Source organism: Lampetra fluviatilis, chromosome 4, assembly GCF_964198595.1.
Source record: "Lampetra fluviatilis chromosome 4, kcLamFluv1.1, whole genome shotgun sequence".
In the NCBI taxonomy this organism is placed as follows: Eukaryota; Metazoa; Chordata; class Hyperoartia; order Petromyzontiformes; family Petromyzontidae; genus Lampetra; species Lampetra fluviatilis.
Window position 1 is genome coordinate 245,916 of NC_136278.1, and position 14,835 is coordinate 260,750.

The following is a 14,835-nucleotide window of genomic DNA, read 5'->3' on the forward strand; positions in this document are numbered from 1 at the left end:
GTGCTGCCATTGTATGCTGTTACGTTCCAATTACAGAACCTCCTCCCCCACCCCAGCCCTCCTCCCCACCGAGACCACCGAGACCACCGGCCACGCACGGCACGGCACTGGCCGCACCTGGCAGGCCGCCGCGGTGTGTGCGCCGTGTCCACGACGCCCGCGAGTTTAGACAGAGACGCCCAGCAAGAGGGTCGGGGTGGCGTTGGCGGCGTGTGGTGCAGGGCAGGGTCCTGGCCTCACCAGGCAGGGTGATGCGCTTCAGGAAGAAGTCGAGCCCCACCGTCTGCTTGTACTGCTTGCCAAACGCCTCCTGGGCGAAGCGCGTCGCCAGAGACGTCTGCGAGTGCACGGTGGGGGGGAGCGGTGGCGCAGTGGTTAGCGCACCGCACTGGGAACCCGGCGACCCGGTTAGCGCACCGCACTGGGAACCCGGCGACCCGAAGTTCAATTTCGCCTCACGGTCAACATGAGTGATGCTCCAGGGCCTCCCCTTAGTCGACTCAGCCTTAAATCAGTAGCTGGCACAGTGTATAAACATCAGCATTGGGGAGACAAAAGCGGCTGGGCGTGTGGTTGCCAACCCCCCCCGCCCCCCGTGTGCCGTGGTGACCCGAATAGGTAGTCGCTAACAGCACTTACTAAAAATAAAAATACCACAACACATTCAAATCTGATGCCGTTTCACTACACCTCATCCCTCCACCTCCCAGCGTGCCAATTGAACCAATGCGGGAAAATTCGTAAATCCTTCGCCACCGCCTCTGTCCACCCAGTGGCACAAAGTCCGAGTACCACTGCGGTTCGTCTCTGCTCGGCAGGGCGCGTGGGGTGGGGCAAAGTGTGGGTACTCCCACCTTTCCCGAGACGTGTTGGCCAGCTTAGAAGCCAAGGACTAATAACCTCTTCTAAAGGGCGCTCTCTAGAGCTCCCACTAGTGGAGGCGCTACTGCCAGCAGTGACAAGAGCAGGCAATTTCAGGGTTGCACCTTTACCTGTGTTTAATTCATGCGCAAAATTTACTCTGTCCGAGTTTTATTAAACACGTTTCCGTCTGCACCTGCCAGGGACACTGCAGCTCAATCCCAGAGCTCATCTTCAGTCAAATTCCACCCTTAATTCCAGTAACCGTCGTGCGCTTAAGTGAATTGCTCCCGATTTCATTTGATCGTACGCAAAGTGGATCAAGATCAATAACTGCGTCTCTTCACATGTGGTTTGGCACAGCTGGGCAGCAGGGTTCCCTACCGCCACCGCCGCCACTCATCGCCAGTGCCAATTAAGCCACAACCGAGAAACTACAAAGTCCCTCCTCGTTAGAGCTACTCACCCAGAACTCAATTAGGCTTTGCTGACGGGCGAACGGTGGCGGTGGAGGGGGTGCTCGTGGGTGGGGTGGCTGATGGGAGCTTTGGCTGTCTAATCAGCTGCACACTATCTGCTTCAGATAGTCAGCTTCATAACATCAACTTCACAGTGACATATTCACACTCAACTTCATGCCATCAACTTCAGAACATCAAATGAATACCATCAACATCACACACATTAACTTCACCAACTTCACACCATCAACTCCACAGCTTTACTCGTGGTGTGGTATGAATCTGGCCACACACCCAAGGTCTTGTGTAACTCCGCAACGCTGCTTTCAATATTATTGGACCCCAAAAGCCTTGGACAGTTGTATAAAACAGCTTAAGTGAAAGATTGCCTTACTTTAGGGTATAGTGACTGAGATGGGACGCAAGGGGAAATTCACTTAAATTGTTTCACTCAACTTTTCATGTGGGACTTTTATTCTGACACAATATCTGCAGTGCTGAGGCAACAATCCCCAATGTCTCTATTCCAACTCCTTTGTGCCTCGGATTTCTATTATAAAGCGGCTCCTGTTTATATAACAGTGCCTGAAACTTTTATCTGAGCCCAGAAGGCAACATTAGTGCTTTAGACTGTGAACAAATTATTATTGTATACATTTGACATTCGCAGTATTCTCATAGCACAATGCTATCACAAAGGCGCTGTGCTGCACAGGCACAGTCTGCAGTAGTTTCACAGTAGGGGGCGATGTTGCTGAGCCCAATTCAGTTATTTGCGATGTCATTTTTCTAATTTGGCAAATTTGGACCGTGGCGCGGACACGTAACGGTCTCCTCTCTTCAAATGACTTCACTGGATGTTTAACGTCCGCTGGGAAGCAGACGGTGAATATTATGTCATTGTTAATACACCGCCACAGTGATAACCAGGGCTGCCTGTCGGATTCGAACTGCGAACCTCTGCAACAAGCAGTGAACGCACTACCACTGGTCGTGTCGCCATCAAGCACATTTATGCATATCATGTTCTGCTATGTTAAAGACAAACCACAGGAGTGCGATTGTGGCCATGCAAGCCAGACTATGGACCACATAGTAAACCACTTTCGTCTGCGCTCCTTCAACGGAGGAGGAACAGCAAAACGACACGAACTCTCTCTCTGCTGAATCCCTCTCGTCGTGGCACGCACACCTCCACATTGGCATCGAGCTCCTGGACACACAGCCATCATGAACAAGAATAGACGAGTGTCTGCTATGATAAATTAAACACGTTGCTGCGATACTGCGCTGGCAGTGCTGCATGCGCACAAGGCCAGTCATTAAAAAAACAACTCAACACACGCGGGCAACAACCTTTCTTCGTTGCACGTGTCTGCACTCTGAAGGGCCGTGAGGTTCAACCAACACACAGACAGCACACTGCTTCTGTGCAAAATATTCCTTACATATTTATGTGTTGTTTGGGACTTCTGGTTTTGCGGCCTGCACAATTACTCTGTTATAATAGGGTTTCTCGTCATTTTAATTTTGACCATGAAGGGCAATTGCCCGAAACGTCGCGTCCTGTGAATTTACTGTTCGGGCCACGATGTTATTGACAAATGTGAATTTCTGCTCCGATATGAGCCCTTGATTATACTGTACTCTCATCCCGTATCCTACTGTAGTGAGCTACACCCACGAGACTTACATAACGGATACTTAAACACATGTATTGGTGATACCGCGTTGGCAGCGGTGCACGAGCAAACACTAAGTATTGTTTGTTGACACATTGGTTGCTTAGGTGCATCCAGCATGGGGGCGGCAGTTGTTTAGCCATACTTCACCACGGTGTTAGATTCACGATGGTGGTCCTTGCGAGGAGATGGAACGAAGAACTCAGATCGTGCGCAGCTGCTGGTTGGATTGTTAAGTCGCAGGATCGTGAGAGGCAGCGTCTGTGGGAGGCCTTCATCCAGCAGTGCATTGGCCATGGCTGATGATAGTTTGGTGTTAAGTTCAATAAGAGTGATGATGATGATGAGCGTTAAAGTCCGCCTGTGAAGGGCTGCGAACGCACAGACTCAACCATACGTAGCAAAGTGTCGCGATTTTGTAATTGACTCTGTGAAGCGAATACAATCGTCGTATTCACCTCAAGCTCATCTATTACCACGATATCTGCAGTATATTAATTCGTCACAAAGCTAACATTAATGATACAACAAACAAACACATTTGACCACGCGTAGGCCGTAGCGCACTTGGGAGCGCTCGGCTAGATTATTCGCCGGGCGACTCGCACCCTCCCCGGGAAGCCTTCTATCCTAGGAGAGCCTATCCCGTAAGAGCCCGGGGAAGGCGTTCCCTCGGTCAGGATCGAGTGGCGAGTGAGAGCCGTGGGGGGGGGGGGGGGGTCATACTTCACCTTTCCAGAGGCGCCGTCTCCCAAGATGACGATCTTGAGCTGCTTGTCCTGCTGCGCCTCCTCCTCCGAGTCGGACATGGCTCGGGTCGAGTCGCGAGAGTCGGGCCCTTAGCAACCGCGGCGCTGGGGCGACTCCGACCGCGAGCGGCCTCACGGACACGACGGGGACGCTTTACAGTGCGCGGAACTCGTGAATCTCTCTCTCTCGAGTCTCTGTGTCTCTGTGTCTGTGTGGTCGTCGTCGTCGTTGTTGCTGGTTGTGTGTTTCTGTTGAGGGCGCGGGCCGCTCGGCGCGTGGCGCGGCTGTTGCCGGGGCGTGCGGCGCGACGGGAGCCGCTGCCTCTGCCCGGGTCGCCATGGCAACAGATTTCGAGGGCGCTCGGCTTTGATGGCGGTCGCCAGGCGACGGCGGCGCTCAGGAAGCCCGCGGGCCTCCCCTCCGGAGCTCCTCTCTCGACTCGGGGTACCTTGGCCTACTCTTCACCGCTGGCCTCGGCGTGTTGTGACCGGCGGGGAGTGCCCACACTTCCCCCCACCACAACGCGACCCGCCCCCACCGGCCGGCTCCCGGCTGTAGTCGTGAGCCAGTGTCGGGACGAGCTCCTCTTATCCGCGGTGACGTGCGGCTCGCGGACTCCGTCACCCGCGGGGTCAACTCGCAGGTGACCCGCGGATTGCCGATCGAACTTGACGCGCGATGATCGGGTGCCGTCCCACGAGGACTCGTGGGGAGTGCGCCGAGAGTCGCGGGTGATTTCTTGAGAACTGCTTTGTTTTGTTTAGTTTGTTGTCCTTCCCCGCACGTCCGATCAGCGCAGTTGGCTACGTACGGTGCGAAGGAAGTTCAACACACATATGCGACATAATAGGAAGGAGAGGGTCGCACATGAGACGCGTTCTTATGTATGCTGCTGCTGGGAGGACAGAGGCGGTAGTCGGGGGGGGGGGTAAGATAACAATCATGTGCGTTGGGCTGCTAAGTTGTCAATGTTTTTACGAAGTAACAATTAAGAATGTTAGCTGTGGCCGTGGTTTATTTGTCCTGTTGAACTTCTTTCGCGCCGTACGTAGCCAACCGTGCTAATCGGAGGCGTGTTTCGGGTGGATGTTTGTGTTCCAGTTGGTGTATTTTGTATTGCAGATTCTGTGTGTTGTGCTAAAGTTGTTGTGTTAAAGTTGCTGTGGTTGTGTTGAAATTGCTGTGTTTATGTAAAGTGCGGTGTTAACACCCAAGTGATGTGTTAACGCCGTCCTATAACTATGGTTACTTTTCAAAACACAACAAATGATCTTAACTGATATCAACATAATATTTTATTTATGTATCATGCGATTTCAGTCTTTAACATACTTTCCCCATGAAAACGTTACGCAATTATATATCTGTACACTGCATTGCATCCTCTATAAAGATCGAATGTAGGTCTGTGTGAGTCCATGGGTCTCTATGATTCTATGGAACTCCACGTGAGTCTAAGAGCAGTTAGTGATATGAATAGTGATGCTGTTAACTCGTAACGTGCCGTCACGGGAGGAGGAGGAACCACAGACGAGCGGGAAGGCGGCAGCATCCACGCTCTGCGATCCTCCCTTTATAAGGATGGTGGGAGACGGTGCAGGGCAGCTCGTGAAGGCCGCTGTGTGTCTCCCGTGCAGCATTTGCCGGATCTGACCGAGGTGAAAGACGATGGTGGCGTGGATGTATGGTGCTCGTGGTATAAGATGCTTTGGCTACGATTTTCGGGATGTTTTTGGACAAAGCCACTTACATTGTGTGTGCGTTCATTTGTTTAGACCGGAGAACCTGGAATAAACCCGTGCAGAACAGGGGCAGAACACAGATACTTCACACAGACACATTGACATAGTCCCTCTTGGTTACACAGCGAGGCGCCGCGGGGTAATTACCTTGCACGCTCGTAACGACGTCGTTAACTGGTTTTGCTGGAAGATAAATAATCTCACCGAGTTGTTTATTTTCCTAGATAATAGCTGCTTTGTGTGGACACGTGCCTGCGTGCGTGCTGCGGACGTGTGTGCGTGCTCCCTGCCTGCGAGCCCGCCTGCGTGTGTGCTTGCCTGCCTGTGCGTGCTGTGTGCGTGAGCGTGTGTCTGCCTGCATGCGTGTGTGCGTGCAGGCAGACTGTGTGTGTGTCTGCCTGCATGTGCGTGCTGTGTGCGTGAGTCTGCCTGCATGTGTATGTGCGTGCTGTGTGTGTGTCTGCCTGCATGTGCGTGCTGTGTGCGGGAGTCTGCCTGCATGTGTATGTGCGTGCTGTGTGTGTGTGTGTGTCTGCCTGCATGTGCGTGCTGTGTGCGTGAGTCTGCCTGCATGTGTATGTGCGTGCTGTGTGTGTGTGTCTGCCTGCATGTGTATGTGCGTGCTGTGTGTGTCTGCCTGCATGTGTATGTGCGTGCTGTGTGTGTGTGTCTGCCTGCATGTGCGTGCTGTGTGCGTGAGTCTGCCTGCATGTGTATGTGCGTGCTGTGTGTGTGTGTCTGCCTGCATGTGTATGTGCGTGCTGTGTGTGTGTCTGCCTGCATGTGTATGTGCGTGCTGTGTGTGTGTGTCTGCCTGCATGTGCGTGCTGTGTGCGTGAGTCTGCCTGCATGTGTATGTGCGTGCTGTGTGTGTGTCTGCCTGCATGTGTATGTGCGTGCTGTGTGTGTGTGTGTCTGCCTGCATGTGCGTGCTGTGTGCGTGAGTCTGCCTGCATGTGTATGTGCGTGCTGTGTGTGTGTGTGTCTGCCTGCATGTGCGTGCTGTGTGCGTGAGTCTGCCTGCATGTGTATGTGCGTGCTGTGTGTGTGTCTGCCTGCATGTGTATGTGCGTGCTGTGTGTGTGTGTGTCTGCCTGCATGTGCGTGCTGTGTGCGTGAGTCTGCCTGCATGTGTATGTGCGTGCTGTGTGTGTGTGTCTGCCTGCATGTGCGTGCTGTGTGCGTGAGTCTGCCTGCATGTGTATGCGCGTGCTGTGTGTGTGTCTGCCTGCATGTGTATGTGCGTGCTGTGTGTGTGTGTGTCTGCCTGCATGTGCGTGCTGTGTGTGTCTGCCTGCATGTGTATGTGCGTGCTGTGTGTGTGTCTGCCTGCATGTGTATGTGCGTGCTGTGTGTGTGTGTGTCTGCCTGCATGTGCGTGCTGTGTGCGTGAGTCTGCCTGCATGTGTATGTGCGTGCTGTGTGTGTGTCTGCCTGCATGTGTATGTGCGTGCTGTGTGTGTGTGTGTCTGCCTGCATGTGCGTGCTGTGTGCGTGAGTCTGCCTGCATGTGTATGTGCGTGCTGTGTGTGTGTGTGTCTGCCTGCATGTGCGTGCTGTGTGTGTCTGCCTGCATGTGTATGTGCGTGCTGTGTGTGTGTCTGCCTGCATGTGTATGTGCGTGCTGTGTGTGTGTGTCTGCCTGCATGTGCGTGCTGTGTGCGTGAGTCTGCCTGCATGTGTATGTGCGTGCTGTGTGTGTGTGTGTCTGCCTGCATGTGTATGTGCGTGCTGTGTGTGTGTGTGTCTGCCTGCATGTGCGTGCTGTGTGCGGGAGTCTGCCTGCATGTGTATGTGCGTGCTGTGTGTGTGTGTGTGTCTGCCTGCATGTGCGTGCTGTGTGCGTGAGTCTGCCTGCATGTGGCTCTTCTATCCCTGCGCACGGCAGTGTGGGTCACGAGCTCAGCACCGATGTCGAGGTCTGCTCGTGGCCACCGCGAGAATCCTTCTGCACAGAGTTCGTGTCGCTTCGTCGCAGGAGCGCAGTCCTCAGTGGGTTACCGTGTGGCCATGGTCTGGCGTACGTGGCTACAGTCTGTGGATTGTTTTCGATGTCAATGTGAGATTCTGTCTGCCCCTTGTGTCTCTACTTCTCCACTTAGCGAGGTGTGCTGCGCATTGGCCGGGCGACGTCGCATTGTGGCTGATGGCTCCACGAGGACACCCATGCAACGGATCGAGTTTGATCAATTCAGCACTGAATTATGGTTGACGATGAAAAATAAACCCAGTGTTCAATTAGTGGTGTGGTTACAACTGTCTTTTTTGCATTACCGGTATTCGCATTAAATACTGGTGAGAAAAACCGGTTACCGATTTGCCGCCCATGGAGAAACACCGAGCGCAATAAACGCAACTCCGAATCGCGGGCACGAAGTCTCGTCCCGATCGGTGCCCTGGACACGACAATCGGCTCCTGACCATCGATTCTGAAGACATTTACCGGTTTACTGCCGATGGTTTACAAATCACGTGTGCAATGCAGTATACACATTCCTGTGATTATTTGTACATCCTTTGTATTTGCATCTCCTTTGCGAAGTCCATTCGGCTATCAATGGGATCACACCCGTGTCGTAGAATCGCGATTGTTCATCCAGGAAAGCCTCCCTGAGTCCCAAGACGTATTATCATTCGGGAGGGTTCTGCCACGTTCCCACAGGAGGGAGGCGATGCTGCTGCTGCTGCGTGTGACGTTTTGCAGTTAAGTTTTCAGCATTGGGATGTGTTGGCCAACGCCCGTTACATTATGTGTAGATTGTATGTTGTTATTGGGGGAGAACATACAGTCATAACAAATACAAAGATCCCCGTATATCCTGATCATACACCTGGGGCTAGTGCTGATAGCGAGTAGCTATGAGGGCCGGCACGGCACACGACGGAGGTGGGTGGCCAGTATCACGCCCTACCGCCTTTGTCTCCCTAGTGGCAACGTTAACGTACCACACCAGGTACTCATTTGAGGCTGAGTCGACCTAGGGGAGGCCCACGACTGGTTGGTAGCGCTTCACACACAGACAAAGATCTTTTATCTTTGTCTGTGTGTATGTGTGCGTGTGTATGTGTGTGTCTGTGTGTCTGTGTGTGTCTGTGTTTGGGTGTCTGTGTGTCTGGGTGTCTGTGTGTGTCTGTGTGTATGTGTGGGTCTGTGTGTCTGGGTGTCTGTGTGTCTGGGTGTCTGTGTGTGTCTGTGTGTGTGTCTGTGTGTCTGTGTAGCGGTAGTGCAGCGGTTAGCGCGCTAAGCACCTCCGAACCGAGTTCGATTCGCGACGCACGGAGACCCCGTGACAAGTATCTGAACCCGTTCTGGGCCTCTCCTAGGTCGACTCAGCCTCAAATGAGTACCTGGCGCGATGTGTAAACATCGCCACTAGAGAGACATGGCAGCCGGTCGTGGTGTTGGCCACCAACCCCCTCGTGTGCCGTGCCGGCCTTCATAGGTACTCGCTATCAGCACTTGTCCCTAGAGTCTGGTAAGGCGATAATAGGGGGGACCTTTGCCTTCGTATATAGATATATCGGCGTGTGTGTGTATATATATATGTGTGTGTGTCTGCGCTATTAACATGACGGAACGCCAAACGGGTTTATGTAAAGCTGACAGTTTGTCACAATAACCTGCCTTGTAGTGCCATCACACACACGTACACACACACATCCAGAGTGTGTGTGTACTGGTGTGTACGTGCGCGTACACCCACAAACACACGTGCGTGCAGTAGTCGGGCGTCACAGCCCCCCAATCCACTGCTGCATGGAGGGCTCCCCACGCCGCGTGGCTCGCGGCAGGGAGGGTTTTGACCAAACTCCACCAGGTGGGTGCCCAGCAGGGCCGCTTTTCATCGCACTCACCACGGATGTCGCCATCAGTGGCGGGGAGTTGAACTCCGTGCACCGGGTACACAGCACCAGCTCGCTAGCCAGTGCTCCACCGCTCTGGCGCACATTACATGTGTGTGTGTGTACACGTGTGTGTGTGTGTGTACACGTGTGTGTGTGTACACGTGTGTGTGTGTACACGTGTGTGTGTGTACACGTGTGTGTGTGTGTGTACACGTGTGGTCTCGCTAGCTTTCTATCGGCTGTAGCCTCACACTCCACGGGAGGCGATGCACTTGGTTCACCAATGCGTGTGGTGTGTGTTTGTGTGTTTAGCGCGAAGAGCAAAGAATCCACTCCGCGCCCTCGCGCGTCTCCAACACCGCGAGGATTCTCATCACCCACGAGGCGCCCTCGCCCCTCGAGACTCAACACCACTGCTATACACTTACATATCATAAGCCACTTCGTTGACATATCATTTCTAGCTCAGTGGGCCTTACCTGGTGAAATGTTTTTAAAAAATATTTCATTTAGAACATCATGAGAATTCACGCCGGTCACTCACCCAGCTCTGTATGTCAGATACAGTTACACCGACTCGCACCTTTAAAGTATTTATATTTACAAAACAAATAAATACACGTTAGCTTTCACACTGTGTCTGTGTATATATGTAATCTTAGCACTCAAAATGCAACAATGATTACAGAAACGACGCATGCATTTGAAGCAAGTCTGAGCACTGCTGATGAGGAGACACTGGATGTCGGAGTTGTTGTTTGTGTTGAACCAATGCTGCTGCTGAGACGCACGTCCAGAAGGAAGGGCCATACGGCTGATGGGATGTATACAATAATCACGGTTATATGCGGAGGAGGAGGAGGCGTGGAGTCTGTTTGGTGATCATTTAGATTGTTCACGATGGCACTTGCGTCTCAGAAGTAGCTCTCTTCATACGCGACAGCAATTTTGCAGGAGCAGCCACCTGATGACGGAGGCTTGTGTTGCCTTCGAAACGCCGTGATTTGTTTTAATTTAGTTGTTTTCATTTTAATGTATTTTATTTAGTTTTTTACCTACGTGACTTTACCGAAAAAAAAAACAAAGAGTACTTGCGATGTTGTATACGATGTTGTGTTGCTGTATGTGTTGTTGTTGTGTGGCTGTATTGTTGATGTTGTGTTGCTCTATGTGTTGAGTGTAAAATAGAGTGGTTGTCTCAATGATCGCAGAGTTATAATGAGCAGCAGCAAGAGTATCGGCAGCCGTCACGAACGCGCGTGTCTATATACTGTATATGCCGCATTGTCATTGAACATCGCACGCATTTCACAAGACGGATTTCCCTGAGGGGTCAGACGTTGTACCGACACGTGGTTATTTACCGCCTTCTCCGGAGTATAAGACGCTCCGGAAAGTAAGACGCACCCCAAACTTGTTCCCGGCGTCACTCAACGTTCGCGAATCAGGCCTCACACCCACCGGAGGATAAGACGCACCCCTGGTCGCATCATAACGCAGCGGGGGAACGAAGTGCGTCTTACAATCCGGTATGATTGTAATAAATTAACCGCACAACCACGCCGAGTTTGGAAGGACTAATTTGCATGTAAAAGTACTGCACACAAAGACCCCCGTATAGCCTTGGCAGACGGTTGGGGGCAAGTGCTATTTGTGAGCACCTATTAAGGCTGGCACGAGTTTTCGTCAGAACCACTCCCGGCCGCCTTTGTCTCTCGACACACCACAACACTAATTTAAGGCTGAGTCGACCTAGTTGGTGCTGAATCGAACCTAGTTCGCCCGATTCGTAGTGCAATGCGCTAACCGCTGCGCCACCGCTCCCTCTCCCCCCACATAGACATACACTACAGTACACACACACATAGACATTTACTACACACACAAACACTATATATACAGGGTATACACACACACACAGACATATACTACACACACACACTCTATATATACACAGGGTGTACACAGACATATTTACTAGGCACACATACACGTTCGTACACTGCATATATATTATACAAGCGTTAGTTGTCCAATGATCATGTGGTTGGAGTAAGTGCCGTTCGTTCTGACTGACCGTGATGGGATCGATCAGGGGTATTCGTCCATCCTTACAACGATTCCTTCTCTCGGACAGGACAAATCAAAATCAGCTTGTCAATCCTTGATGCACACGTGATTTTCGGGTAAGGCCACGTCACGATCTGGCCACGTTTGTGTCGTCAAGACCCTGCACCACCCGACACAGCACGCGCGTTGTGCGAGCGGTGTAACGACTGGCCGAGCATTCTCCGCTCACTCGAGTCGGGGAACAACGCTCACTGCCCAATTCAGAAATGAGATTTAAACACAAAATCGTAAGTCGCTTCCAGGACGCAGCGATTGAGTTTTAGTGGAATTTTCAAAGGGAAATTCACCCCCTTTGTAGGACGGGCTGCCCTCGAAAATATTCATACACACGTGAACGATTTCATCATATGACGAAATGTTATCATCGGGACGCTACGGTGAAAAATGTTCGGGTTTTAAACGATAACCGGTTAAACTGGTAACCGTTTCCAGAATATATTACCGGTTCGGAATGTGTATGCACCGTAGCGATTGTTTAGTTATTTAGCAACGTGCACCCCGCACGGCCTGAATAGGGTGCACACTCTGGGTTGGTGTCGCTACGCGCGGCCGCCTTTCTCTCCCCAGTGGGAATGTTCACACACCGCATCAGGTACTATACTCATTACAGGTTGAGTCGACCTCGCGGATCCCTCGGACCAATTACTGGTCGTGAGTGGGAATCGAACTCGGATCGCCGGGTTCGTAGTGCAGCGCGCTAATCACCGCGCCACCGCTCCGCCCTAGACACACGCACATATATATATAAATATATAATAGACCCGGCTCTTCTGATGCGCCCAGGCAGGCGAAACCCAGTGTTGCGTGTGGAAGCCCGATAGGTTGAAGTGCTAAATATAAATGTATTTTTATTTATCTGTAAGAAAGCCCGAGGTGGAGTTATTTATTTGGTTTTCAGATTATTTCGCACCAACGCTCCACCACGTTTATCGGGCGCTCTGGGTGAAATCACGCATCGACTAACAGCATCGACTAACAGCATCGACTAACAGCATCGACTAACAGCATCGACTAACAGCATCGACTAACAGCATCGACTAACAGCATCGACTAACAGCATCGTTAATTTATGATCAAGATAAATAACATCACATCATGAGCATCGTGGTGTGGGCGCTATCGTTTCTGTAGCTGTTGTGTGCTTATGTGTGTGCAGTTCTGTACTACTGCGTATGCTGCTGTATGTGCGGTATGCACTGATACTGTGTGTGCTGATACTGTGTGTGCTGATACTGTGTGTACTGATACTGTGTGTACTGCTGTGTGTACTGCTGTGTGTAATGCTGTGTGTACTGCTGTGTGTATTGCTGTGTGTATTGCTGTGTGTGCTAATGCTGTGTGTGCTAATGCTGTGTGTGCTAATGCTGTGTGTGCTAATGCTGTGAGTACTGCTGCGTGTACTGATCCCGATTGAGTGATTAATTTACAGTGTCATGTTTCACTACTTGGACCGTGACGCCGTTTCGTCACTGGATCTTAAATGTTAAATTGTGAAGCCATCATCTTACGTGCGATGAAGAGGGTCTACTGTCCGAAACGTCGCCTATTGCATATATATGTGTGTGTGTTGAGTTTTTGTACAGTTAAGCGTATTTTATTGTTAATACATAGACCGCAGTATTAATCAGGGCGGCCTGATGAATACTCCTGCCCGGAGTCGAACCGCGAAGCTCTGCACCAAGCGGGCAGCGAACGCCCCCACGAAGCGCGCCGGGGAGACTGGTGCGCACGTGGTCACAGTCCTCGTGGCGAGGGTGGCACGCCGCCCGTGCACGCCGCTCGTGCACGCACGCGTACTTGACACGAGCACAACAATACAAAGATCCCCCGTGTAGCCTCTACAAACTGTCGGGACAAGTGCCGTGAGGAGTGAACGCCTATGAAGGCACGAAGCCACACGCGCGTGTGCAGGGACCTCCCGTTTATTAGCGCGGCCCACGGGGACCGCGCTGTTAGCGAGCACCCATGAAGAGAACCAACACTGCACAACCACACAATACAAAGATCCCCCGTGTAGCCACGCAGACTGCTGGGGCAAGTGCTGTTAGCGAGCACCTATTAAGGCCGGCACTGCACACGTACACGCGGGATTCACACTGGCGCGTCGACGACGCGGACTGAGCGAGTGCATGGGACTCTTGCGAGGAGCGTCGAGGAATTCACCAGCGTACATTTCACATGGCCCCGTTCTGCTGATGAGAGCCCGAATGTCGAAACGGTTCAGCGTTTTCTTGCTTTAAAACACACGAAGCCAGAGTGATTCCATGCTGTTCAAATAAGCATCGAGGCATTGGCGCTAATCTATTTACAGCCCTGAAGAGCCAGTGGTGGAATTTCCACATTCATGTGACGGGGGCGAGTCATTCCATAGGACAACCACTGCTGACTTCCCCCACAAAGTGTTACCAATTGTATTGGCCCCCGGCGTGAAGGAGGGATGATGATGATGATGATGATGGGCTGAGTCAGCCTCCCACCCCGGCCAGGTTGTGAACTCGCGCCACCGCTTGCTGCTGGCCACGTGGCAGCAGGTCTTGCAGCAGCATCATCATCATCAGCAGCAGTATCATCATCACCATCAGCTGCTGCTGCTGCTGCTGGTGGTGGCCCGGCGTGGTGTCCCGTCTACCGGGAGGGGGAGACTCGGGGGTGCTCCAGACTCCTCGCCAAGTCCACGACGAACGAGGGTGGACGAACGAGGGTGGACGATCTCCGCCCTCCGCGGTGTTCCACCCCCCACACCGCCGGGCCGCCCTCACCGCTGCTGCTGCTGCTGCTGGAAGGGCGCCGTGAGCGCGTCGCTCTGCTGCTGCTGGACCTGGAGGAGCGCGGGCCCCGCAGGGCCGGGCCTCCAGTACGCGGGCAGCTGCAGCAGCGCTGCAGCCAGCGGGAAGGCTTGCTGATGATACTGCTGCTGCTGATGATGATGGTGCTGCAAGACCTGCTGCTGCTGATGATGATGATGAATGGGTGCCAAGGAAGCCAGGTCGCGCTGCAGCGATCGCGCAGCTCCGGGTATCGGGAGCAGCGCGCGAAGGTCCCCGAGCCCCGGGGCTCCGGCGAGAGCCCCGCACAGGGGCCCGTGTTGGGCTCCAGACGGGGGCCCGTGTTGGGGTCCGTGTTGGGGTCCGTGTTGGGGTCCGTGTTGGGGTCCGTGTTGGGGTCCGTGTTGGGGCCCAGACGGGAGGCCGGCGAAGACTCCGGCCGTGCTGGCGGGGCGGCCCTCGGGGGGGTCCCCACAGACCCGCTGCGTCTCCTGCACGAGGACGCGCACAGCCACCCGGCGCGCTGCGGGCACGGACAGCTGCTGCTGATGATGATGAAGACGTTGCTGCAATTGCTGCTGCAGCTGTAGCCGGTAGT

General features: G+C 52.9%; 1 protein-coding gene across 2 annotated transcripts in view; it reads right to left on the reverse strand.

Annotated features, from left to right (window-relative positions):
- RAB28 (RAB28, member RAS oncogene family) overlaps positions 1-4,090 on the reverse strand; it is a 28,538-nt gene extending 24,448 nt beyond the window's left edge. For both annotated transcript variants that reach the window (XM_078855233.1, XM_078855232.1), the window contains exons 1-2: positions 3,736-4,090; positions 241-337 (exon numbers count right to left, since the gene is read on the reverse strand). In XM_078855233.1, the coding sequence (XP_078711359.1) occupies positions 241-337; positions 3,736-3,813 (175 nt within the window). In that variant the 5' untranslated portion in view covers positions 3,814-4,090. The remainder of the gene's footprint in view (positions 1-240; positions 338-3,735) is intronic.
- Between the last annotated feature and the right edge of the window lie 10,745 nt (positions 4,091-14,835).